Source organism: Lynx canadensis, chromosome D1 (genome assembly GCF_007474595.2).
Source record: "Lynx canadensis isolate LIC74 chromosome D1, mLynCan4.pri.v2, whole genome shotgun sequence".
Taxonomy (NCBI): Eukaryota; Metazoa; Chordata; class Mammalia; order Carnivora; family Felidae; genus Lynx; species Lynx canadensis.
Window position 1 is genome coordinate 76339658 of NC_044312.2, and position 26424 is coordinate 76366081.

At 47.9% G+C, this 26424-nt stretch overlaps 1 protein-coding gene across 1 annotated transcript in view; it reads left to right on the plus strand.

Moving 5' to 3' along the window:
* Positions 1-26424, plus strand: part of SLC6A5 (solute carrier family 6 member 5) — a 53322-nt gene that overhangs the window by 8720 nt on the left and 18178 nt on the right. The window contains exons 6-10 of the mRNA XM_030333768.1: positions 7555-7696; positions 10201-10333; positions 18115-18249; positions 19980-20083; positions 22991-23115. Coding sequence (XP_030189628.1) covers positions 7555-7696; positions 10201-10333; positions 18115-18249; positions 19980-20083; positions 22991-23115 — 639 coding nt within the window. The remainder of the gene's footprint in view (positions 1-7554; positions 7697-10200; positions 10334-18114; positions 18250-19979; positions 20084-22990; positions 23116-26424) is intronic.

Below are 26424 nucleotides of genomic sequence, written 5' to 3' on the forward strand. Positions count from 1 at the left end.
AGAAGGTGCCTCAGTCACCTTTGTCACCTTTGAAACCTCTCTGTCATTTCAGTGGGCACCAATAAGCAAGTAATTTCTTCTTTTTCCAGCAGATCTGTTATTCCCCTTAAGCTCAATCTGTGCTGAGGTCAGAATCTGTGATCTCTACATGATTGGCTCTTAGTGTAGGCCCCCAAATCAGCTCCTTTGCCCTCACAGCCAGCACATTGCAGAATGAGGGCATTATTTAACCCTTTGAGTGTGTTATGAGAGAAAGATGAATTCTTCCCTGCCATATCCTTGTAGACATGCACATACCTAAAGGCAGTAATTCACACTGGAGTATTTTTACACACATTGTGCATATACATACATGCCATGACCAACCTCCACCTAGAGTGGCTTTGACAAAGACTGAAAAAGAGCTAAAACTAAAGACATGTGCCCATGGAAGTCAAACCCTGTGCACCTGGAAGTATTCAGGAATGCGGGATGGGGTGTGTGGAGGTTCCCAGGTGGGTGGCTCGACGAGAAGCGTCCATTAAACTCTCTTTGCCTCAGTGTTCTCACAGTCTCAGTGTTGGTGGATTCTTGGCTTAGGGCAGCAGTTCTCAGCCCAAGCTGCTATACATCAAATCACCTGGGGAACTGACAAATCAAGACATCCCTTAGGGTCCACATAAGACTAATTAAATCAGACAATTTAGGGATAGAGTCAAGGATCCGTAGTTTTAAAGTGCCCCAGGAACCAAAGAACCACTAGGTTGGAGTTTGATCACACCTCTTATTGATTTAGATGCCCTTAACCATTTTTGGAATGGAATGCCCCCTCTCCTTGCCTGCATTTCTGCCATCCCAGTGGTCACCTCTACAAAGCTGCTCTCTGGGAGAATTCCACTCAAAAGCTGTTCATGGATTCACAACTAACAATTAGCTGCTGGAGTGCCCTCCTGGAACATTTTCTAGGATGTAGAGTCTAGAATGCAGAAATACCTCAAGGTCATTCCCCAGACTTGCCTGTCCTTCCCAGATTGTGCCCGGGAGGGAGGTCACTTTTCAAGGGAGAACCTGCTGGAGGAGGACTACTGGCTTGAATCAGGCTCCATGGGAAGTTTGCCTGGGGACTTCCATCAGGAACCATAGATGTCATGGTGATCAGTGTCCCACAGCTGTCCTCCAGGAGGGGCAGTAGTTCAGAAACAACATTCTCTTCAACAAACATATCCACTAATATTTGTGTGGCACCTTCACACTTAAATAACAGCTAGCACCACTTTCGACATGCCAAGCACTATGGGAACACTTTTACTTGTATTACCAACACACAACAAGTCAACACATGGCTTCTATTATTATTCCCATTTTACAGATGAAAAAGCTGGAGCTCAAGGTCATAGAGCTAACTCTGTGGTAGACCTGGGATTTGAACCCAAGTTTGCCTTCCTCCCAAGGCCACGGTTCTAAAGCATCATGCCAAATGCTCCCCAGTCTACAAAGCAGCTTTATAAAAGATGTCCCTGCTCTTCCTAATAAGAGCCCTAAGAGTTCCAAGGGGCAGGTGACATGACTACCATTTTGCAGTTGAGAAAGTGAACTTGAAGAGAGTGGAAGGGTCAGGCTGTAAATCGAAAGGTAGAACCAGCACCGAGATTTAGATGTCATGACTCCTGATTGCCTGCTCATCCAGGATTCCCAAAGGCTCCTTGGTCCATCAGGTTCTGCCCCATCAGTCCTGGCAGAGTGACATCAGTCCATGTGTTCCCTAACTGTCTGTTAGGGACTGAGATTCCCTGGGCTAAAAAGAAAGCTTGTCCGAACAGTCGTTTGACTTAGTAGATCCACTTCTGGGGATCAATCTTAAGGGGGGAAATCAAAGACCCAGATAAGACTTATACATGATTATTCATTGTAGCCACATTTACAGTCTTGGAAAACACTAGAAACACTGAAATGTGTGACCAAAATGCAAATAATTCTTGAATAATCCCATAGTTCAAATAAACTGTAGTGCATCCATAGAATGAAGTATTCTGTAGTCATTAAACATGAATATTCATAAAACATGGGGAAATCCTCCCCCAAATACACAAAATGTTTACTGACAGATTTGCGACCATATTTTCTTTTCTACCTTTTCTATCATGGACACATTTATTTTATAGCCAGAGTGTGTGTCTGTGTGTATATATACACACTTATATTCGTTTGTGTGTTGTTTTTTTTTTTTGAAGCAAGCTGAGCATGTTATCTAGACCAGGAATGTGGGAAAGGGTGCTCCTGGATTTGTGAAGTTTCCAGTCTGGCGGATGATAACATTAAAGGCAGAGTAATGGCATTTTACAGCTAAGCTCCTAGTTGACTGGTACAAACCATAAAAACTATGCAAGCTCTGAGCAGAGAGAGACAATGGACATTTTTCACTCTGATTATTCCCTGGGAGCATATGAACAGGCTGGACAGATTTTTATCTTATTCTTAGCAAGTGCTTTAAATTCCACTCCCATTGAAAACAATTTTTTTTAACGTTTATTTTTGAGAGATAGAAACAGAGCACAAGTGGTGGAAGAACAGAGACAGAGGGAGACACAGAATCTGAAGCAGGCTCCAGGCTCTGAGTTGTCAGTGCAGAGCCTGACGTGGGGCTTGAACTCATGGACCACTAAATCATGACCTGATCTGAAGTCAGACACCTAACTGACTGAGCCACCCAGGCACCCCAATCCCCCACTTTTTTAAATTTTTTTTGACGTTTATTTATTTTTGAGACAGAGACAGACAGAGCATGAACGGGGGAGGGTCAGAGAGAGAGGGAGACACAGAATCTGAAACAAGCTCCAGGCTGTGAGGTGTCAGCACAGAGTCCGACACGGGGCTCAAACTCATGGACCGTGAGATCATGACGTGAGCCGAAGTCAGACGCTTAACCGACTGAGCCACCCAGGAGCCCCAATCCCCCACTTTTTTTAAAGCAAGTTTCCAATCTTCACTCTTTCTCTGTACAGTCCCTCCATCTGTTCGCTGTACTGTCTGCACATGACTGTGTTCCATTACTGAGGCCAGGGTCTCCCTTGTGGAAGTATTGGTCCTTTGGAGTCCTGGGGTGACTTAGAAAGGGCGGTGGTGGACTGACTTGCAGCAGTCAGGCTGCTCTGATGGACAAGTCATGAGTTCAGATGGTGGATATCCCAGACCCTTTCCCAAATGGCCATTCTGAGAAATGTTTAGAAGATGGAAAAATCCCTTCCCCTAGCGCAGTGTTCCACAAATAACCTCCAGGCTCAGCCTCTGTCCTATAACTGCCCTACCATGTGATAGCGGGCCACTGGTCTCAGAGGAGGAATTGGATAGCTCACAGTTATGACTTTCAGTCATAGCGAGTAAGTGTTTATCCCATGGCCGGCTCAGCATTGCTAGGGTCATATCGGTCCAGGAGCCTGACTCACCACCGGGATGCCAGGGCCCTGTACCCCAGCCCCCCAGCCCTGGCTCTGTCCATTGTTAGAGGCTGGGCTTGCAGCATGTTTCTAAGGTGTGGGTTGTAAGACTGTCTTCCTTAGGAGGACTCAACCTTTCAGATGTCTAATGGAGAATAGCTAATCCATGCCCTGTCAACTGAGACCAGCGACTGTTCTGTGAAATTAGGAGCCGACTGGGTCATTTAAAATGGGAACAACAAAAATACCATTTCTATTCCTGGAATGGCTTAATTTTCATTAGAACTTTAATTAAATGATCCCTTTTCTCCCTGGTCTTTCGTGTGCTTTCATTTATTAATAATTGCCCGAGTAAAGAGAATCCCATTCGAACAGCTTCCAATTTAGCACGATCGTTATCGCTGTTCTTTGTTCAGGGTTGCTGGGCCGCGGAGGTCTGATGACACGGCCCATCCTTCCTCCACTGGCCCACCTGAAGGCGCTGCGCGCTGGGAAGCACGCTTCTGCCGCCCAATGGTGGGAAGGGACATTGCAGGAGGCTGGAGGCCGCAAGGAGCCCTCTGCAGTGACGCAGGAAGGGCGTGACTTTGCACTGCCCCTATGAGTAGGGATCCAGAGACGTCCAGGGAAGCTCTCTAGGGAAGCTGCCCGCATGATTCACAATGGCAGTTCTGGAAGCAAGCGATTTGGCATTTGCCCGTGTGTTAGCGGTTTCTTCGGTCTTAGGGGATGGACGTACTTTTTGGCAGGAGGACAGGAGATAACTTCTGCGCTTACTTACAGAAAAGGGCTGTGGATGGTTCTTTGTTGTCTTCATTCAGATTGCTGCTGGGGGAAACAAATGCTCCCTTTGTAAATATTTGATAATTAGGTCAGAATCCCTCCGGAACTCTGTTATTTGATTAGACTAAAGATAATATTGAATTAAAAGGTATTTTGAGGACTCTAAAATCAGCGGTTCTCAACTCCGGGAGATTTTTCAGGAGACATTTGATAATGTTTATAGATATTTTGGGTTATCACAACGAGGGTAGTGGGGTGTTGATGGAGGGGCGGACATGCTCCTGCCATCTAGTGGGCAGAGGTCAGCGATGCTGTTTATCCTGCAATGCACAGGAGAGCTCCCGGCAACAGAGAATTAATTATCTGGTCCAAAAAATCAGTAGCACTGCTGTTGAAAACTCTGGTTTAAAGAACTAATCAGAGGGAAGAGGGGCGCCTGGGTGGCTCAGTCAGTTAAGTGTCTGACTTCTGCTCAAGTCATGATCTCACAGTCCGTGAGTTCGAGGCCTGCATCGGACTCTGTGCTGGCAGCTTAGAGCCTGGAGCCTGCTTCTGACTCTGTGTCTCCCTCTCTCTCTGCCCTTCCTCCGCTCATGCTCTCTCTCTCTCTCTCTCTCTCACACACACACACACACACAAATAAATAAACGTTAAAGAAAAAATAACTAATCAGAGGGAAGAGAGTCTTATAATTGTTATTTAAAAGTTTTTATATGATATAATGAGATATTCTGGAGGAACAAGCGGGAGGTGGTAGGTGATTTATGGCTGGCCAGTGAGATTGTGGGAGATGTCACTGAGGACTAGAGATGCCCACCCCATAAAAATGTATGACAATGATGACTGAGTTATGGCTAAAATTTATTGAGTCCAGCAGCGCTCAAGGCATTGTGAGATTTTTTTTTTCATTCCTGATATCACTTACTTTGGTTATTGCAACAATCTTGTAAGCTAGATATAACAATTATCAGACAACAGAGGCTTGGACAGATAAAGGGACTCCTCTAACTCCTCTAAACTCTCAGGGCAGAGGAGCCTCTGAACCCATAGTCTTATCCACTTTACTGTTCCACAGGTAGCATGCATTAGGAGCCCATGCACCGGATTCAGGTGGCCCTGTCCTCTTTTTTTTGTTGTAGTTTGGTCCACGATATCTAAAAATAATTTGACCTTATTTCCAACATTTTAAAATGGAGAGATTTCAGGGCACCTGGGTGGTTCAGTCAGCTGAGCGTCTGACTCTTGGTTTCCACTCAGGTCGTGATCTCACAGTTCGTGAGTTCAAGCTCTACATCAGGCACTGTCAGTGCCGAACCTGCTTAGGATTCTCTCTCTCACTCTGCACCAGCACCCTCCCCCCCCGCCCACTCTCTATCTCTCTCTCAAAATAAATAAATAAATGTAAAAAAAATAAAATAAAGTGGAGAGATTTCATGTAAATATGCAAATTTTCTGCATCTTTTGCCAGAACACAAGGAAAAGGCATGGCCCCGTTTGTCTGGAGCACCGTCTGGTTTGCCAGAGTCCCCACCTCTCCTTATCACCCTCTATTTTATGCCTTCATCATTTGTGTCACCAGCCTGGTTTATGAAGGTGTTCGAATCTATGATCCCTGCTCTCTGCTTCATAGTACAATGGTTAAGAGCATGGCCCCCAAAGAAAGAATGCTTGTTTGCCTCCTGGTTTTGCTGTATGAGCTTGGCAAGCACCTGCTCTTCTCTGTGCCCGTTTCTTTATCTGCAGCATAGACAATGACAATACCTACCTCATAGGGGTGATGTGAGGCTTGAATCAGTCCGTGCATATAAAGCACTTACAAAGGTACATGGTATGTGCCCTGTGTTAGCCATTGTTATCGTTACTTTTCACTCCTTTGTAAAATAGTATCTTTGGGGATAAAACAGTATCCTGGTGGACTCTATTTAAACTGCCAAGTGATGGGTATTTATAAGGCTGTCAGAGAGGCATTGTAATATAGTCAGAAAGACTTCAGCTTCTTCCTATTTGAAATGAGCATACTAATATACACCTCCCAAGGTTGATGAGGATTTCATGGGATAGTCCTTGTTAAAGTGTCCAGCGGAGTGCCTGACCTACTATGATCCACTTGGTGAGTCCCCCCTCCCCATCCCACCCTAGGTCAGGCCTTCTCAGCCTCGAAACCCTGGACATTTTGACTGGATAATTCTCTGTTGTGGGGGGCTGGCCTGTACATTGTAAGATATTTAGCAGTATCAGTAGCCTGTCCCCGCTAGATGCCTATAGTATCCTCTTCCCTAGATATGGCAACTAAACACGTCTCCAGACATTGCCAACTGCCCCGTGGGGGACAAATTCATCCCCAGTTGAGAAGCACCGTGTTAGGTCTTGTTGCAGGCTTACAAGCACATGGCATGGTCTCTGCCTCCTCAAACCCATGTGTGTGTGTGGGAGGCAGATGCAGCATGTATCTTAAGGCACTTACCGTCTGTCAGCCATGTGCCAGGCGGCGGGTTCAAGGTGAACTCATTAGTAAGCCTCCTGTGGTAGTCCTTCAGAAGGTTTGCTTATGTCTGATTCAATTTCAGATTGCAGATTTGAATTTTCAAACTTCAGTTACAGATTCGTTTCTGCAAGCCATTTGTTTCTTATGGAGTCCTAGGATCTGGGTTTGAATCCCGATGCTCTTCCTTATTGGCTGTGTGATTTGAGTAGAGTTACTTAACTCCTCTGAGCCTTTTTCCTCACTTTAAAAATGGAGGTAATAGGGGTTCCTGGGTGGCTCAGTCGGTTAAGCCTCTGACTTTGGCTCAGGTCATGATCCTGTGGTTTGTGAGTTTAAGCCCGACGTCAGGCTCTGTGCTGACAGCTCAGAGCCTGGAGCTTGCTTCAGATTCTGTGTCTCCTGCTCTCTCTGCCTTCCCCAACTCACGCTGTGTGTGTGTGTGTGTGTGTGTGTGTATGTGTGTGAGAGAGAGAGTGAGTGTGTGTTTGTGTGTGTCTCGAAAATAAAAATAAACATTAGGAAAAAACGGAGGTAATAGCACTTACCCTTAGGCTGTTGTGAACATTAATGAGATAACCATGCAAAATGTGTAGCATGGCTCCTGCCACGTAGGGAGTTCTCCGTAAATGACAAGCTTTGTTAGCACAGGGCACTGCTGGGGGTCCTGGGGGCTCTGGGATGACTAAAACATAATCCTGGGGTTCATCTGCACCTGACAGATGCACCTTTGTTCAGGTAACACTTTCCAGGTTAGTCTCTAGCATTTGGCAAATACTTTTGGCTCTTATTCTTCAGTTGCTAGAGAGAGGAGAGAGATGTGTGTAATTTCTGTACAGATTTCACTGTGTTTCCATCCCATCTTCTTCTAAACAGATTCCTGTGTCATCAGCGACCATCCCAAAATACAGATCAAGAACTCCACTTTCTGCATGACTGCCTATCCCAACTTGACAATGGTTAACTTCACCAGCCAGGCCAATAAGACATTTGTTAGTGGAAGTGAAGAATACTTCAAGTAAGATTTTTTTTTTTAAATAAACTTTCTAAGGGAAACCCAGTGAATTAATGAATTTTCAAGTTGTGGTCCAAGGTGTGGGTGGTCCAAGGGATGAGCTGCCTCCGTCTGCGCCCTCCGTACCTACTCGAGTGATCTGGGAAGGAGTCTCCTTCCCTGGTTGGACTTCTGCGAGCAAATTGTTGTGTTTCTTGGCTTTGGAGAGGGGACGTGATTGCATGTCTTGGGAACAGAACTGGTATTGCTGTCACTCCTGGTGTTGGTGACAGAACACTGCAAAACCTTCAGCCAACGTGACTGAAGCAGACCTTCACTGAACTAGGTTTTGTTTATTTTACTTTATTATTTTATTATCTATTATTTTTATTTATTTTTAAATATAATCTATTGCCAAATTGGCTAACATACAGTGTATACAGTGTGCTCATGGTTTTGGGGGTAGATTCCTGTGATTCATTGCTTACATACAACACCCAGTGCTCATCCCAACAAGTGCTCTCCTCAATGCCCACCACCCATTTTCCCCTCTCCCCTGCACAAACCCTCAGTTTGTTTTCTGTATTTAAGACTCTCTTATTGTTTGCCTCCCTTGTTTATTTGTTTTTTTTTTCCTTCCATCTAAACTTGGGAAGGGAGGCAAAAAGTAAGAAAACAAGTCATAATTTAGTTTAAAGAAGAACACTCTCTCTTTTTAAAAACAGTTTTGCCTTACTTTTGTACTTTTTACATTCTTTTTTTTTTTTTCAGTCTTTGAGGATTGAAGTTAAGGAATAGTAGGAAATCCTTAGCCACCATAGGAGGATTTAATAAAATTTATGGAATCATTTATTAAAGGAGATAAATGTAGACAGGGTTCAGTGGAGGGTAAATAAGGAATGTTCTCCAGTTAAGCTTTATGTCGGGGTTGTAAACACGGATGTGCCCTGAGGCTTGGCAGGGAGGTTTTAAAATACAAACTAGATGATGGAGAATGGTGGGGACAGTGGCAAACTGGAGAGCCCGTCTGCCATGTGAGAGGGAGGCTGCTCCGCTCCAGGTGACAGTGTCATTTGGAAAGGCAGGCCGGTGCTGCTAGAGCTTGCATTCTGTAAGACAAGTTGGAAATAAAATCTGAATTTCTTACGTGTCTCTCCCATTTTAGAGGTTAGCAAATTCATTCACATAAAACACTGGGGCCAAATGAAATCCCCATATCAGTGGGCCCCTGGTTTGTGGCCTTTACTTAGATAGTAAGAAGTGGTCTCCACTACCTCTCCCAACAGCCATTAATTCAGATTCCAGGTTCTCTCTCCTGTGTGCACCCAGAGGCGTCATGGTTGTTTCCTGCAGAACAGAAGTGAGAGTTAGACTGAATGATAACCTAATCCCTTTTGAAGATAATGTAGGAGCAGAGAGAGTGGGTCACCCCGATCACTGGGAAACTGGGTCTTGACTTGGTGGTTAGGTGAAATCTGATCACATAATCCATGTGGTTAGGTATATGGTACAATGATTTGTGAATATGTTTTTGGTGGTCTTTACTTATTCTCTGGGACTAGTCTTTATTTCCAAGAGGATTTGATATCAGGAACCATTTGGGAGGTCCCTCGTTAAAGCATGGGCTACTTGACATGGCCAAGATGCTGTGGAACAGTTGCCTCGATGGTTTACCCATCTGGGGAGTGGGGACATGGGGGAGGACTTTTTATTGCTTGGGAGACATGGTCCCTAAGTTTGGGGGGGCCTAGGCCAGTTCCACACTTGGCCACTTTTACCAAGCTCTTGAGCCCAGGTTGCCCCAGGGGTTGAGACCGAAAGAGGCTGGGGCTGTGCCACCATGGAGTATGGCCATCTCTGTTCCCAAAAGCAGGGCTATGCGCTGCCAAATAGCCTCCCAAGTGCATACCCGCTAGCTGCCAGAGGGCACCGCTGCCAGCTAGGCCAGGAGTGGAGCCACCACCTTCACGTCCCTGTGCAGGTCAGGACACTCTGGGTCGACATTTCTGCAGTCCCGCCGAGTCTGGATTCTGGCTGGCCCTTTGTTCAGGTCACAGAAAGCTACAAGCGCAGCAGCTTCATCCAAGGTGCAGGAATTGATCGTTGCAGAGCTGAAGGGATTGTCTGAGTCATGACTCAGTGTCCCTACAGCTACCTCGTGTCACCAGGAGGGGGGAGGGTACTGCTTGTGCCAGAACCCCCAAGGCCCTTGGACTTGCACTTGTACTGGGGCAGCTCCCGATGGCAGTAGAGCTGACTTAGCCTTGCTCAGAGGCTGCCAGGGCCATAATGGGCTTCCCACAACATAATTAGAAACCCAGTAAATCCAACTGGCCTCTGTGCTAATGTATGGGCTTGAACCCAGATCGGCACATCCCTCACCCTGATCTCATCAGGTCTCTAACCAGGACGGTGAGAGTGGCTGGGGTTTATTCAAGGCTCCTGGCTCTGCTGGGAGATAAAAGCCTGCAGACTCTCACCTCCCTCCCTCCTCCTTCCCCTCCCTGATCTCTCTTTCCACCTCTTAGGTACTTTGTGCTGAAGATTTCTGCTGGAATTGAATATCCTGGGGAGATCAGGTGGCCACTAGCCTTCTGCCTCTTCCTGGCTTGGGTGATTGTGTATGCGTCCCTGGCAAAAGGAATCAAGACTTCAGGAAAAGTGAGAACTTGTATTTATCTTAAAAAGTCTGGGACTCCCAGGGGTGGTTGTGTTATGGAGCCGCAAAAGAGCCAGGAGACGTGGGGATAAATTCTGACTTTGGCCCTGAGTGGCTCTGGGACCTTGGGCAAGTGACTTCACCCTTGCCTTTAAAATGGGATAAATAGCATGTTTCTTTCAGGGCTGTTTTAAGGATCAAATGAGACAAATACACACAGAGCTCCTGAGTGATGGTGTGGTTGCTGATTAGTTTCCTTCCTCTCCTGTCGGGGGCTGCCACTTTGTTCACCAGATGGGATCTACCTCGCATGATTGAGTCACTCTCCCTAAACTCCAGAATTAGTGCCGCTGGCTTTTTGCTTCTTGGCCTGGCTGCCTGGTCAGTTATTGCTTCTGCTGAGAAGCTGGAAAAAGATCAAAATTGTGAAGTGGATTCCCTCTCCTCACTCCCACCAGCATATTCTGGACTTTTCACGCCCTTTTTGCGACCCTCAGCCCAACACTCTTCCACTCCGCGTGCCCAGAGCACTAAATGGGGACAGTCCTGACGGTGAGATTTTGGTTGAGCGAATCCTTGGCAGCTCTTGCTGATTAGTGGCTTGGCCAGCCCTTTGGAGACATTGGAATTCCCACCCCGAGCTCAGTTCCAAGGCACAGAAGGCAAGGAGTCCAGGAAACCTCAGGACACACTGGACGTTCTTGTAAGGGTCATGTTATTTTCCCTCATTTTCCTGCCACTTTGGGAAGAACCCCATTAAACAGTTAACCAGTCACTCAGTGATAACCAATGATACTTAATCATCCTCAGAGTCCATTTGTGTGGCTTGGGATGAAACCTGATGTGTCTTTAAGGCCCAAGGAATGAGAATGTGGTGGTGGGCTCAGACCATAGGTTGTGGAGTTGATTTGGTCTGGGTGTCCCAGCCAGGGCTTACGGTGGTGATATCCAAACAACCCACTTTGGAAGGATCAGGCCTCAAGGGCACATGAGTCTTTGTCACCTCCCACCTCCCAGGCAGGCCTCACACCCCCCACCAGGCACCCAAACTTGGCACCCATCAGTACAGAGGGGAGTCTGTCTTCTTCCTGGGTGCATGGTCGTGCTCATAGGTACCTTTTGATAACACCTCTTTCTGCTGCCCTCCCTGTAATCTGGGACCACAGGAACTTGAACTGTAGACCCCCACAGGATTGTCAGGATTACAGGAGGTAATTGGTACACCTAAAATCACATAAGGTTGGGGGAGAAGCAGACTGGGGGTGAGGAGACCTGGGTTCTAGTCCTTTGGAACTTCTCATGGTGTTTGCTGTATAGGAACATCTCTGCTTGGGCTCTGGCTGAGGTTCTGATTTGCTCTTAGCTTTTATTTGTTTTTCTGCTAAAATGAAGAGTAGAAACTTAACTATTGCAGAAGTCCTTAGTTTCCCCATTTTTAGAGTAAAGGCAATCAGGCTGGGTGATGTCTAAGACATCTGTCTGAACACTTGCTAGGTGAGCTGACCTCAGTTTTCCCCTCTGACCTCAGTGTTCCCTTCTGTAAAATGAGAGTTAGGATCAGATGACTCCCAAGGAGCCTGCTGGGTTAGACTAGATTGTTCTTCTAGGGCAGCAGGAAGATGGGGGAAATGTTGACATGACCCTCACAACAATGGCCAGCGTGTCCTGAGGTTCCCGAACTCCTTGCCTTCTGTGGCTTGGAACCAAGCCAAGTGACTGCTTAGCAAGAGAGGCCAAGTATTTTTCAAACAAAATCTCACTGGCAGGATTGTCACTTACAACTCGAGACAGGACAACCTCAGCTTGGTTGAAGTGGCCAGACAGGTCTCTAGCAGACAGTCTCTAGCAGGATAAGCTAGAAGGGGTGACTGCAGGAGAAGAGGTGACGGGTGAGGAGGGAGAACAGTGGCCCTGTTGGTGACCTGGGGAAGGATGGCCTGCTGGCTCTAGAGTCAGATCAGTCTGAGTTCAAATCCTGCCCCTATTGCTTTCTCATTGTGTAATTCTGGACCAACTGTTTGGCCCATGGAACCTCAGTTTCTGCATCTGTAAATTGGGAAAAACAGTACTTACCGCATAGGACTGTTGCAAGGATTAAATGAGATCATATATGTATAATACCTGGTATCTGGTCAGCTCTTCACTAGCATTAGCTTTTCTCATCTTTGTTATTATGAATGACTGATGTCTTGAGGGGCCACTGCAGCACTCTGACATCCTGGTAGCTGTGGTGGGGAAATGGGAAGAGAAAGGGAGCTTTGTGGAACACTGTGTGCCAGGCACTATGCTAACTGCTACACACGCATTAGTTCATTCGATCTGCACAACAGCAGATTGAATAAATAAGGACATGTATTCCCATTTTATGTATAGAGAAGGTGAGGCACATCAAGGTAGAGGAAATTGCCTGAGGTCACACAGCTTTTAAGTGGCAGTGGTGGGATTTGAACCTACCTCCGTTTCCCTTTAAAGCCTGGACTCTTTCCACTACACAACATCATTTCCCCAGGAGGGGCAATGTTAGGAAGATATGGGAATGCAGAATTGTGGAGCCATCCATTTGCACAGAGGGGATAAAAGTCCCCCTGCTGGGAGCCAGGACCCTTGTACTCCCACCCCATCTCTGCCACCATCAGCTGTCATTGCCAGGAGGGCAAGTCACAGAGGCATCCAGGCCTCAGTTTCCACATCTACAAACTCAAGGGTCAGATTGAATATTCTCCAAGACCCTGTTAGCTTTGTCGTACATGATTTTTTAGGACAGTGTTATAGCTAGAATTTAGTCCTTGGTGCTAGATTTTACAGGTTTTCTGGAATGGGAATTTTTGAGGAGCCCTGAGCAGGTAAGCTTTTCTTTTAGATCTTCTAACTTATCATTCTGCTTCATGGAGAACAGGTGCCAACTAAGGATCACTGATCATTTTTTTAAAATGAGGAATGCCACCAGAAATAATGAATCACAATTTATTACCCTGCTCTGGGGTGTGCAGACATTGGTCATGGAGCGTCGTTTGGAAGCCAAGGTGAATGCTGACGCTCCTCATTATGACAGGCTCCTTTGTGATTGAAATTCCACGAAGACTGTCATTTCTAAGCAACAGAGATGTCCACCTTCTCCCGCAGCAAGAGGAGCTCAGTTCCTCTTGTTCAGGGCCGTCAGAGACAAGAATGGCCTGCTGCTTCCTAGGATATCTCCTAGGAATGGGTCTCCCATTGAGGAGCTAGAATTTGAGGGGCAGGGGTGACAGCAGGCAGCCAGAAGGTCAAATGCATCCCATCTGACCTTGGGCCGCTCTGCGCTCTGCGTGAGAGTTATGGCAACAACACAAAGTAGCCTAATTAGCTAGCTGGTGGGACCTTACCTGACCACCTGGTTGGGGCTCCTGCTGCGAGGCGGATGCTGCCAGGTGTCTGGGCGGCAGGCTCAGATCAACTAGTCATTGCCACTCCTGCCAAATATAACTCGTTACCGTTGGAGCTTAATTCCTCTGACAATACATCCTGAAAACAAGTGTGTTCTGAGCCCCCTTCCCCCAACACAAGCTGTGCATAAAGCCTCCATGTACACCTGACTCACACTTGGGTCGAAATCCCCAGGATGTATAAACCAAACTGTGGGCCCTTTCAGTTCACCCTGATCACCGTCTCCGCAGTGACGTCATCCTCCCACACACCAGGGCCTGGAGCTGGGTGAGGCCAGCAAGTGCCTAGGGTGGCAAAATTTAAGGTGGCACTCACTCTTAGGCTCCTGTGTGTGTGGGATTGGCCCCTGAGAGTGAGTGCCTCCTTAAATATTACACCCTTAGTGCTTTCTCTTGCCTCACCTTAGTCCCTGCTCTGCCCCACCCACTTGTGATCTTGTGGCCTTTGAGGGAAGAACAAAGGTTTTGGAATTAGAAAGCTTTAGGTGTGGATCTTGGCTCCAGCTGGGAGACCTTAAGTGAGATATTTAACCCCTTGTGAAGTACTGACTCTGAGTCTCAGTTTCATCTTCTGCAAAATGGAACTACTAACAGCTGATTTGTAGAGGGAACTCCAGAAACAGTCGCGTCTACGCAGTCTCCCGTAGTCAGATGAGAGCAGGTGTCTCAGCTGGGTAGACTGCTGCCAGTCTGGCGGTTTTCTTCTGCCGGCCCCTGCTGTCCAAATCACCTCTTCTCCCCTGCCTCCTTCCATGCTTACTTCCCACTAGCCCCCGTGGTCAGGAGGTGAAACGGATATTCCTTAGTTGTGGACTGCCCTACTGTCTTGGTGGGGTGGGGAGTTCAGACTGGTCAGGATCATCCCTGCACCCAGCCCCATCCCATAGCCTGGAGGACAGTCTAGCCCTCCTGAGGCAGGCGATTTTCTCCTGAGATGTCAGATACCTTTGGGTTTCACAATGGTCTGTGTGTGGAAGGATTTCGCTTCAGGGGAAAGAGAGAGGCGCGTTTGGTGGGGTTGGGAGGAGGTGGGCTGCCCTCCCCCATAGCCCCCTAGTAATCATGTTGTACAGGCAAGGGCAGCGGGGAGGCTGCAGAGGCCCCCTGGTCAGTGGAGGCAGCAGTGCAGAAAAAGGACACCCGTCCCTGGTCTGTAGCCAGAAGGAAAGAGTTGACCTTGATGCTAGGTTGGGTTTAGAGGAAGCAGTCGCTTCTGCTGTTTCCTTAACCTGCAGCTTTTGGACAGTGGCAGCTCTACCCTTTCAGCTCCTGAGGCCAGAAACATTGGGCTCATCCCTGACTCCTCTCTCTCTTCTCAGTCCACACTGAATCAGCAGGAAATTCTGTAGCTCTTCCAGCAAAATAAAATCTGGTGTCTGAGCATTTCTCCCAGCGGCACTGAAACACCCTGGGTGGAGTCATCACGGTCCCCGGGACAAGGAGTACAGCCCAGCCTCCTAGCTCCTGGCCAGGCATCTACTCTTGCGCCCTGCTGTATACTCGAAGTGTAGCAACTGGATGCTGCTGGAAATGTTAGATCTGTTACCCCTCCATCCAAATCTCTGCAGTAGCTCCCCATTTCCCACAGTAAAGGCCCCACGAAGCTCTACATGACCTGTCCCCACTCCCTACCCCCACCTCTCTGACTTCCTCTCCTACTTGTGCTCCTGCCAGCCACACTGGCCTCCTTGCTGTTACTAGAAGTCAGAAACACTCCTTACTGCAGCTGTTCCCTCTGTCTAGAATGCTCTCCCACATATCCATTTGGGTCACTCTCACTTCCTTCAAGTCCTGGCCAACCTCTCAATGAGGCCTTCCCTGCCCGTTTCAATATGGCCCTCTTCCCAACCGTCCTCCCCAGCACACCCCGCCCTCCTTCTACCCTGCTCTACTTTCTCTTTTCTCCAGTACACTCACTACCTTGTAACCTGCCACAGATAATATGATTATGACCACTATTGGCTAGGGAGATCCTAGCTAGAATGTAAGCTATTTGAGACCAGGGGTCTTTGCTGGATTTACTGATCTACCCAAATGCTTAATGAAATGACCCTGAGATAGACTGAGGTGTGTGTGTGTGTGTGTGTGTGTGTGTGTATTTAAGTTTATTTATCTTGAGAGAGAGAGAGAAAGCATGAGCAGAGGAGGGACAGAGAGAGAGGGAGAAAGAGAATCCCAGGGAGCCTCTGCACTGTCAGTGTAAGAACTCACAAACCGTGAGATCATGACCTGAGCGGAAGTCGGCTGCTTAAGAGACTGAGCCATTCAGGCGCCCCAACCCCAAGAGTTATATCTTAATCTCAATCCTAACCCTCCCTTGGGGTGCATGGGTGGCTCAGTCGGTTAAGTGTCCAACTTCAGCTCAGGTCACGATCTCACGGTTAGTGGGTTCGAGCCCCACGTCGGGCTCTGTGCTGACAGCTCAGAGCCTGGAACCTGCTTCGGATTCTGTGTCCCTCTCTCTCTGCCCCTCCCCCACTCGCACTCTGTCTCTGTCTCTTGAAAATAAATAAATGTTAAAAAAAAAAAAATCCTAACCTTCCCTCAACCCACCTCTGCAAGTCCCTTAATCAGTCCTCATCCCCTGAAAACCCTGCTGGTCCTGCCATTCTGGAGCCCCCCGCCAGGTCCTGGAGTCTGTGCAGCCAGTGCGTGGTGGTGTCTCTGTTTCTCTCCCAGGGCACAGGGGTCCCAGGTACCCTGGGGGGAGGGCTACAGGTGGGAATGTGGGAATGAGGAGGCTCTGGACCAACAGTGCTTGCCTAGCTGGCTGTATGCACCCACGTCAAGGGTCAGAGAGGGTTTGGGGGGAGTCTCATCCTTGTAAGATCTTTTGATGCATTCTGGGGACTCAACTGGCTTGTGAGCAGAGGGTTGTCAGTGTTATTAAATTTAGGATTGGCATAATTCCCGAGTAAGACAGAAGTGGTGCTTCTGTTTCCACTACGACTTTGTGTGAATCATCCCATTGTACTCCTCCAAGAGTCCCATGAGGAATATGCTGACATTATCACCACTTCACAAGTGTGGGCACTGAGACTCAAAGGGGTTAAGTCATTTTCCAGCTGGCTCAGCTCATAAGTGTTGGGGCTGGGATTTGAACTCAGGTTCGTAGGATGGGATCCTGATCCCAAGCTCTTCCTTTACCCAGATGTTTGATTGACAGATAAGCCCCATCCAAAACCACAGTCCCCATGTTCGGCTGATGTTACTTCTAAATGTTTCTTCACTCTGTCCCTCCCTCTCATCCAGAATGCGGGAGTGTCCTTCGACTGACATTCAAGGCCTCCCATGGTGTGGTCTCCTCCCAGTGCCCCTGTCACTCTTAGCCCCCACTCTGTGCCGTCTTAATAGTGAGTCACTGGACCTTTGCCCTCACACGACTGCCTTCCCACTTTCCCCCTCCACCTTCCACCTCATCTCACCTCCTTAAGTTGTATTTGGCCTCTAGATCTGGCTCAGGTGCCTCTCTGTGAATCTTTTAGTAAACTCCCAGGTTGAGTACAATGCTTCCCCCGGAATTCATAGTGTCCCAGGTGAAATGGTGTGGCCCACTGTGCAGACATTGTCTCTGGGTCTTGCAGGTCCTGAGTCCCTTCATCTTTATGCATCTAACATCTGGCACAGTGCCTGGTTCATAGTAGGCCATCAATAAATACTAGTTGAGCTTCACTGCACTGAATGGCCATCCATTCTAAATCAGGCTATGCTAGTGGCTATGCTAGTTAATCCACAAAGTAATTTTTTTTTTTAAAGAAAGGTGTTATTGTGTCCACTTTATAGTTGCAGAAACAGATTCAGAGAGCTTATGAGCTTGTTGAAGGCTACTCAGTGCCAGACGTGTGATTTCATTTGAACCTAAATGTTTCTAAGATCATGCTCTTTTCACCTGGCCAGGCTGCCTCACCTAGGGTGTCTGTATAAACAAGGATGGAAAGGTGAAGCTAAAAGACTCATCTCTAACGGTGGATTTAGTTAGGGTCCTCAAGTAGAGGGTGGGGTTGGAATTAGGGAGGAGGGAGGCTCCTAGCCTTCCTCCCTCGGTAGTTCCTCAGAGAGGTGTCCCCTCAGCAGCTGGGCGGGGTAAGGTCGCCCCAACCTTCCGCACTGCAGCCGACTCACCCACAGCCTTCACTGTCCCTTCACAGACTTTATTTCTGGTCCTTTCTGATCTTGGGTCCCGGTGCCTTCCCTGTGTCCCCAGCCCTGGCAGAGTTTGGGGACAACTACCGTGACGCCCTCACCGTCAGGTGCTTGTGTCCAGATGACAGATCACCCTCCACTTCTGTTGATGCCTCTTTGGCATGGACACGTCTTGCAGGCATGCTCATTCTGGTCACTCTTTCGCGTGGTTCTTCCAGGTGGTGTACTTCACGGCCACGTTCCCGTACGTCGTGCTTGTGATCCTCCTCATCCGAGGAGTCACCCTGCCCGGAGCTGGTGCTGGGATTTGGTACTTCATCACACCTAAGTGGGAGAAACTCACGGATGCCACGGTGGGCTTATGCTTTCATTCACACCCCAGGGATGAGTCTCGCTCTGGGACAGTTTGACAAAAGGGGTCAGACTTCCTCCCCCAGGGTATCTCGCTATCCGTGTTTACAAGGTCCTGATAACCTAGGACCATTACGCCCTCGGGAAATCGTTAACGAGAAGTGGGCAGCTGGGGGTTTTTTCTGATCCCTGGAGTGGTTGTCCTACGTAGCTGTCCTGTATCCGGGGTTGAAGTGCAGGCGAAAATGAAGAATGCAATGCCCGTAATAGCACTGGGCCACCTCACACGACTCATTGGGTACTAATTATAGTGTGTTGGGAATGGAGTTTTGCTGGGTGGAAAATACCAGCACTTAGGCAAACCACAGCAATGATAACTTAAAGGGCTCAGGCACATTTGCAGACTTCTGGCACACCCACATGGAGCCAGCACACATTTGGACTTCCTCTTTGCATATTCTATACAGGCATATCCTATTCTCACATTCCCAACCCGAAAACCTCCAAATGAGGGGGTGATTGGCTGGTAAGTGAATTTCCTCACCTTGAAGAAAAATCGGCTTATACACAGTATATTAAGAACCTATAGCTTGGATTGGGTTTGGCTGCATGTAACAGAAAACCCCAGGTAATGACAGTGTGAACAAGACAATTTTCTTTCCCTTTGATGCATGGAAGTGGCCCAATGTACATAGTTAAGCACTGGCTGGGTGGCTTCGTAGAGTCCCAGGCTCCTCTCGCTCTGTCCTCACGTGACTCACTTCTGTGTAGTTGCCAGAACCCCTGCCATCATATCCAGCATTCCAGGTAGCACAAAGAGAGTGCGGTAAGAGGTGGAAATAGGTACCCTCCCTCTCTTAAAATAAAGGAGAAACCCCAGAAGTTCCACATGATACTTGTTTTTCACATCATTGGTCAGAAACTAAATCATAGGATAATCTTCTCGTAGCTGCACTTCCCCTTTGGTGCAGGGAGGGGGTCCTTTCACTCGATGAATGGCTGTCTTTACATGAGACCACAGCTTTGTTACTCAGGAATGTGGGACAGTGGATGGTGGGGTAGGTGCACACTTGCCAGCACAGGCTTGAACTTTCTGTTTGCACATTATAAGCACAATTTAAACACTGGGTTTAATTTATAAAAATGATGGGAGGTCTATTGTACAAATCACATAAACCTCTAGCTCTGACTCCTGAGTGGCCATCTGGAGTTTTATGGGGACAATTAAGAGAGTTCACCAAGAGAACCAAGAGGCATTGTCAGCCAAGTTCGAGGAGGTTGTGGCACCATGCAATCCACTGGGCTGAGGCCCAGATGGTTTTACTAAGGCGAGGAGCTGTAGAACTCTAGAGTTTTAATACCAGCTGTAATCTGTAAGGACGTCAGTTTGAGAAGGTATTTCTTTTGTACCCATGACTACATTTGCTGTTCCGGTTATTTATCCAGCACGTACGCAGCTAGAGAGAGGGCTGTCCCCTTCTGTTCAGTTCTACGTGGCAGGACGTACAAGCATGACCTGTATGTGTAGTCTGGTTTCCTCTCCTTCGATTAGAATGGAGGTTTAATCTCCCAGGGAATTTACTGCCCCTTTTTGGCTGCCAGCACAAATGATGTATGTTTCTCATTTGTGTTGGTGTGCCTTTCCCCCTGGGGAGATGATGTGGCCCTGACTTTGGGAGACTCCCCTCCCCTCCTCCAGTGACCTTGGATCTTCTCCCCCTTTGCCTCCCAGGTATGGAAGGATGCTGCCACTCAGATTTTCTTCTCTTTGTCTGCTGCATGGGGAGGCCTGATCACTCTCTCTTCTTACAACAAATTCCACAACAACTGCTACAGGTACGTGGAGGCACTTGACAACCCAGACGTGGCTGCTGAGTGGGAATAAGGTCTGGGAACAAATCAATGGACTGACTCATCAGACACCTAAGGCCACACCATACCCTCACACGTAACCTGAGGTAGAGCCAGAGGGTTGCTTCCGGCATAGATGGAACCACCTGGTAAGTCCTAGCTGCCGGCTTCTGGTGGCCTGGACCCCAACCTGCAGGGCCGACTCTGACACATGAGCTCAGTGGCTCTTTATGTGATGGGGTTGAGCCTCCCCAGAGGTTGCTGTGCAGCTGGCTGTGTCCCGGGATAGTCATTTGTGAGCTATCTAGTCTATGGATACAGTTGTATGCTGGTCCCTGATGCAGTATGGTCACTGTCCCTTGGCAAATACATTGCCAGAGACCCCAGTAAGAAAGGCAGCAAGGTACAGGGGAAAGAGAACTCTATTGAGCATGTTAATTCACGGAAATGTTAGTAGACGTGGTGGGCATCTTTTCACAATGTACATGTGCATCAAATCATCAGGTTGTATACTTTAAATATATTACAGATTGTATTTTTCAGTTATACCTCAGTAAAGCTGAAAAAACAATGCAAGATTTGAGTCCCTTTCCAGATCTATTAATCAGAATATTTGGAGGTGGGGTGTGCCCAGGAATCTATATATCCAGAGAGGATCCTCAGGAGATTCTGATACATAGTGACATTGAGAATATTTGGATGGTGTGATGTTAGGGAAGCCCAAAGACCTCCACCCAGGAGAGCCTGGAGAGCTCCTGGAGGAGATGACGTCTGAAAGTTAAATACATCTACGACAAACAATAAGAAAATACAGTCTATTCTATTGTGAGCTGATCTAAAATAGAAAAGAAGGAAGACAGGAAGGGAGAGAGGAAGGAAGGAAGGCAGAAGAAGGGAGGGAGGGAAGGAAGGAAGGAAGAGAGGAAGGGAGGAAGGAAGCAAGCCAGCCAGCGCTAGAGTCAGATGGAATTGGATTTGAGTTATGACTTCATTTACTAACACGTGAGACGTGGGCAAAATACCTCATGTCTCTGAGCCACTTTTCTCTCATCTATAAAATGCAGATTACATATATATATATATATCTATATATGTATATAATATATATAAATGGAGAGGTAAGAGATGATGTATGCAAAGTTTGTAGAACAATATTTCACACATAGTAGGTACTGAATCAATGGAAGCTGCCATTATTATTATTTTCTAATAATGTATGAGGTATTTTGTGAATGAAGAGGAAAAGATTATAGTTAAGCTGTGAGCTGAGGTGGTTGGGATGGCTTCATGGAGGTGAGATCTCTACTGGGCCAAATTTCAGCAGGTGCAGGGGAGGTGGGAGTTTATTTCAGGTGGCAGGAACAGCTAGAGGTGGGAATGAGACTGAATGTGATGGAGATGTGAGGTGGGAGCGGGTCTGTGGGACTGGAACAGAAGGTGTGTATGCAGGAGGCTAGAAGGAAATGGGCCTGAGCTGGGCGGAGGCCAGGTTGGAGACAGCTTTTGTACTAGCTTGCTAGGGCTTCCATAACAAATACTGCAGAGTGCGTGGCCTGAACAACAGAGATTAATTGTCTCACAGTGCTGGAGACTAGAAGTTCAAGATTGAGGTGTCGGCAGGGTTGATTTCTTCTGAGGCCTCTCTTTGGCCTGTAGATGGCCTTCTACTCCCTGGGTCTTCACGAGGCCCTCTCTCTGGGTGTGCATCTGTGTCTTAATCTCTTCCTGTTAGGGCACCAGTCATTTTGATTAGGTCTCACCGTAATCACCTCCTTTTAACCGAATTACCTGCGTGAAGACCCTATCTCCAAATATAGTCACATTCTGAGTAGCTGGGGTATTAGAACTTCAATATATGAATTTGAGGGCACACAATTCAGCCCATAATGGCCGGAATGCCAGCTAAGGTATGTGAACTTCTCTGGTCACGGCTGCTCGTGAACTTATGAGCCAAGAATCAGTCTGAACACTGTCCAAGGGGACGCATGGCTCTGTGCTTTGGTAGAAAGGAGGCTCTGTGATGTGGCAGAAAGAACATGGGCTGAGGCAGTAGGTCTGGGTTCAAATCCTGACCCACAATTAATTAGCCTATTTCTTTCCCTGTGCCTCAGTTTCCTTATCAGTAAACTAAGGGGCCAGATAAGGTGGGTTGTTTACTGAACACTTGCTCCGTGCCAGGCTCTGCACTGTGCAGAACATCACATGGTTCTCTCCTCACAACCACCTATGAGAAAGGTGGGGTCATTGCCACCATTTAAAATCACTGTGGAAGGAAATAATTTGCTCAAGGTCACGTGACCAACAGGTGGGAGAATCAGGATTTGAATTTTCTCTGAGGTTCCATCTAGCTTGACCTCTCTTTTGAGTCTGGCCAGGTTGGCTGGACAGGCAGGCTGGGAAACTGCAATTATATTGCCAGTAGAGGGCGCCGGGGTGAAGGCAGAGGGCTGGTCTCCTAGCCTGCCTCAACCCCTGAGCTTTTGTGTGCCCCACCCCAAGGTGTCCTCAAACCCTGGTGGCGTTTCATGGTCCCACCGCCTTCTCTTCTCTCATATATGATTCCTGTCCTGGAGTCCTTGAAAGGCTCCATCCCGTCCGCTTTTGCTCTGATGGACAGTCTTGCCTCTGCTACTTTGATGAGGGCAGCCCTGGTTCGAGAGCACGTAGAACTAGAGTCTTGACCCAGGGGCCCTGGAGTAGGGCAGTTAGGAGAAATCTTTGGTCAAGACTGGTTGTTCCTTTCCGGCCCACAGTGAAGACATGTTTAGAAATGGGCACATACACACATACACATGTGCATTCAAACTCAGGGGCACACATTTGTGTGCCCTTCTCCTTGTCCCTTCCTGCTCACAGAGCACACCTAATGGCAAACTCTTATCTCTTCCCCAGGGACACTCTCATTGTAACCTGCACCAACAGTGCCACGAGCATCTTTGCCGGGTTTGTCATCTTCTCGGTTATTGGCTTCATGGCCAATGAACGCAAGGTCAACATTGAGAACGTGGCGGACCAAGGTACGGTGCGTTTGTCACCCCGCTGGTGCAGGACAGGCTCCAGGCTCGCCTCACGAGCTCCTGACCTGTGCTCCCCTGGGAAACTGGCCTTCTGGAATAGGAGATGGTGGGACAGCCCAGCACCACCTTGTGGAGAGACTCAGACAAGCTTGAGTAGGAAGCTCATGCAGGGTCAGAGCTGGCCAGTTCCCAACCAGAGGGGCTGGTAGAGAAGCCCCGTTCCTGCTTCCTCTCCTCTCTTTGGTTTTCCCTTTCCTCTCTTAATGCAGCTCCAGCCTGAATAAGTAAGGTCTATGCCTGTTATGCCTGTCAGGGGCAGGTGGAGGATTCTTTGGGCAGCGCCCAAAGAGGATTCTCCAGCACCCTGGAGCTGATGTGGACACAGCCCGCTGCACGATGGCATCCCTCGCAGAGGGTCTGTGGAAACCGAGTGCTGATGCCTACTACCCGGAGCACCGACTTCAAAGCAGCTTTTCCTGACAAAGCATTTTCTGTTTGTTAGGTCAGGTGTGCTCTCAGGGCCTTCTGCTTAGTTAGCAATGCAGACCTGCAATTTTTTTTTTTTTCCCAGTGAGTGGAAAGGTTGGATGGTGGTGGTGGGAAGGATGTAGAAAAAAATGTTTACTCTCCATCCAAGTGATCCCCATATTAATGGGTACTCGTGAGTTTATAGAGAGCTTTCATTTTCATCTCAATCTGTTATTTCCAGCACAGCGTTTTTGTAGATAGTGTTTAATATTTTTATTTAACTCTTTGTTTCCTCCCAGCCTTACTCCACAAAGGATCCCGTGATTAAGGGATTTCATTGTGGCTACTGTCTGTCATTTCAGTCATTCTCTAACCAGATGTTCGTGGGATGCCTTGGTGTTGGAACTGCACCGGGACTGTGGGGACAGGACAGGGCTTCCTTCAGGGAGCTCACTGCCATTCCCAGATCATGCTCCAATGCGAGCACTTGAGGGAACTAAGCCCTAGAAATGTCACCTTCTCCTCGGGCTGCTGCTGGGCTCTCTGCTGGCTCCCCAAGGATAATTAATTAGGGCTTCAGTGATGCTGCTGGTGCACAGTGGGCCTCAAAGAGTTAAAGAGCTGGCATACTCCAGGGGGGTAATTACCTCTGCCAGGAGACAATGTTAACCCCCCAGGGTGTTTGGTTCTTCAGCACTGCATTAAATTAGAGTTGCTGAGTGAATGCTACCCACCTGACCTCCTTGAAACCTCTCAAGTCCCCGGGGAGCAGGGAGGGGAGGGAGGGGAGAGAAGGCCTTGTCCTGGCGGGGGGTGCCTGTGCACCCCAGCTGTCCTCATTTCCTCTAAGCAGAGTAGCTGGAGCAGGGAGGTTCTGGCCCACTTTTTAGCAGATCTGAAGTGTCTATGAGTTTTGTGACATTCCTGAGCTCATCGTGAGCCAGTGGCCATGTTGCAGGGTTATGATTCCTGAGATGTGTGGCCACCTTAGCTAACTCTTCTGAGCTCTTTCCTGCCCCAGGAAAAGGATTTGGAGGCACCTGTTGCTAAAACCCAAACAGAATTTTGTTTTTCCTTTATAAAGAAAGACTAAGACAATTGCCCATGTTTCTTTCTGAAAACTTCCCCTTTCCAGATTTTTTTCACTTCCTCTGATTTAAATGGGGCGAAGAGCACTTCTTACAGGTTCTAATGTGTTAAATCTCTGGTTGTCACTGGCACAGGGACAGAGTGCCTCATTCCGCATGAGGGAGTGGGCACTGGCTCATAAGGCCTCCTCTCAGACCCCCTGGGGCAGCTATCCCTTCATCTGAGTTTACACACATTCTTAAATGTGATTGGCAGGATGTGCGATTTTCTCAGGTATGATGGATGCTATGCAGAATCCAGGAGAGACATCTGGGGTCGGGCCCGCAGTCAATGTCAGCCCCACCCCCTCCTAGCTGGGCCATGTTGGCATGCAGACATCGGGTACATTTTTGCTGACCCAACACTAGTAACTGTGTTTTGGTCTTTACTCCAAAACAAGTTATCTTTAGTGACCTAACAATATTCTATTTTGTTTACCACTCCCTTCTTAGGGAGGCATTTTTGTCAAAGTCATTGCTGTACATCTCAGCCATATCGGTTTGGGGGGAACTGAGGATGGGATTAGTGATGACACCAGCTGTCCTCTGCTTTTACGATGAGCATAGGGAAGGGGGCATGTTCTCAGTCATCTACCTCAGTAAAGCACCTTCCTGGGAAGTCAACCTTTAGGATCACCTGCCAACCACTTTCTTTGCTGCCTGTGGAGCTGAAACTCATGGTCAGAATCCAACCAGAAGCTCTATCAGCAGCAGAAATGCTCATCTACCCTCAGATAGACTGGGTTAGACCAGAGTAGATGAACACAGATGTGCATATTGGATTTAGAGTTCCCAGATCTAGGTCCCTAATCATTCAGAGACACTGCGGATCAAAATGAATACTCTCAAACAGGACTGACCATCCATCCAACTGTCTATCACCTGGATGCCAGTCCTTCCTTCCAAAGGCACAGTTCAGGCAGTGTATCCTCTGAGAACTTTTCCATTCGTAATAGGCTTCCCAGCAGAGTGGCCATACCCGGTGTGTTGTGATCGGTTGCATTGCATTGACCAGAGCCCTGGTTGTGTTTTTAGAGACTCTCTAGGATAAAGCAAGACAGAGACCTCCTGTCCAAGTTGCTGACATGCAGAACCTCTTTGATCCCCTCTCATGGGAAGAGTATTGACGATCTTTGCGTACTGAGTTCTCACTATGTCCAGGCATTGTTCTGAGCCCAGTGTGGGTACTATTATCCACATTGGTAAGGAAACTGACATCTGTCCAGAGAGAACAAGCCTCATCTAAAGTCCCACAGCTGGCAAGAGGAAGAGCCAGTTTTTCAGTGCACAAGGGAAATGGAGTATGCCCTCCAGCCACTGGGCTATACTGCCTCCCAGTGGGAGAGGAGAGGAACAGGACTTGGACTCTATGGGACATAAGGGCCTCTTTGGGGAAAACTCTGCCGGGGCTCAGTCAATCCATTTTTCCAGTGGGGGAGAAAAAAAACCCTGAACTCTACAAAGTAATATAAAGATGTATTTAAAAAAAATCGACTTCCCAGCCACCTTAGATACACTGAGTTTGCTGAAAGTGATGCCTTCACCTGTGCACTTCAGGGAGGCAGATGTAATAGAAGCAGGCCGAATATTTTGAAATCATTTCCTGCCCCCTGAAAAAGCAGTAAAGCCCAAAGGGCCAAATCCTGTTAAAGCAATCAACCAGGTCCTCGTGTTGTGGCCGTTTCAAGACCTTCTTGTCCGCTTTATGGGCCCG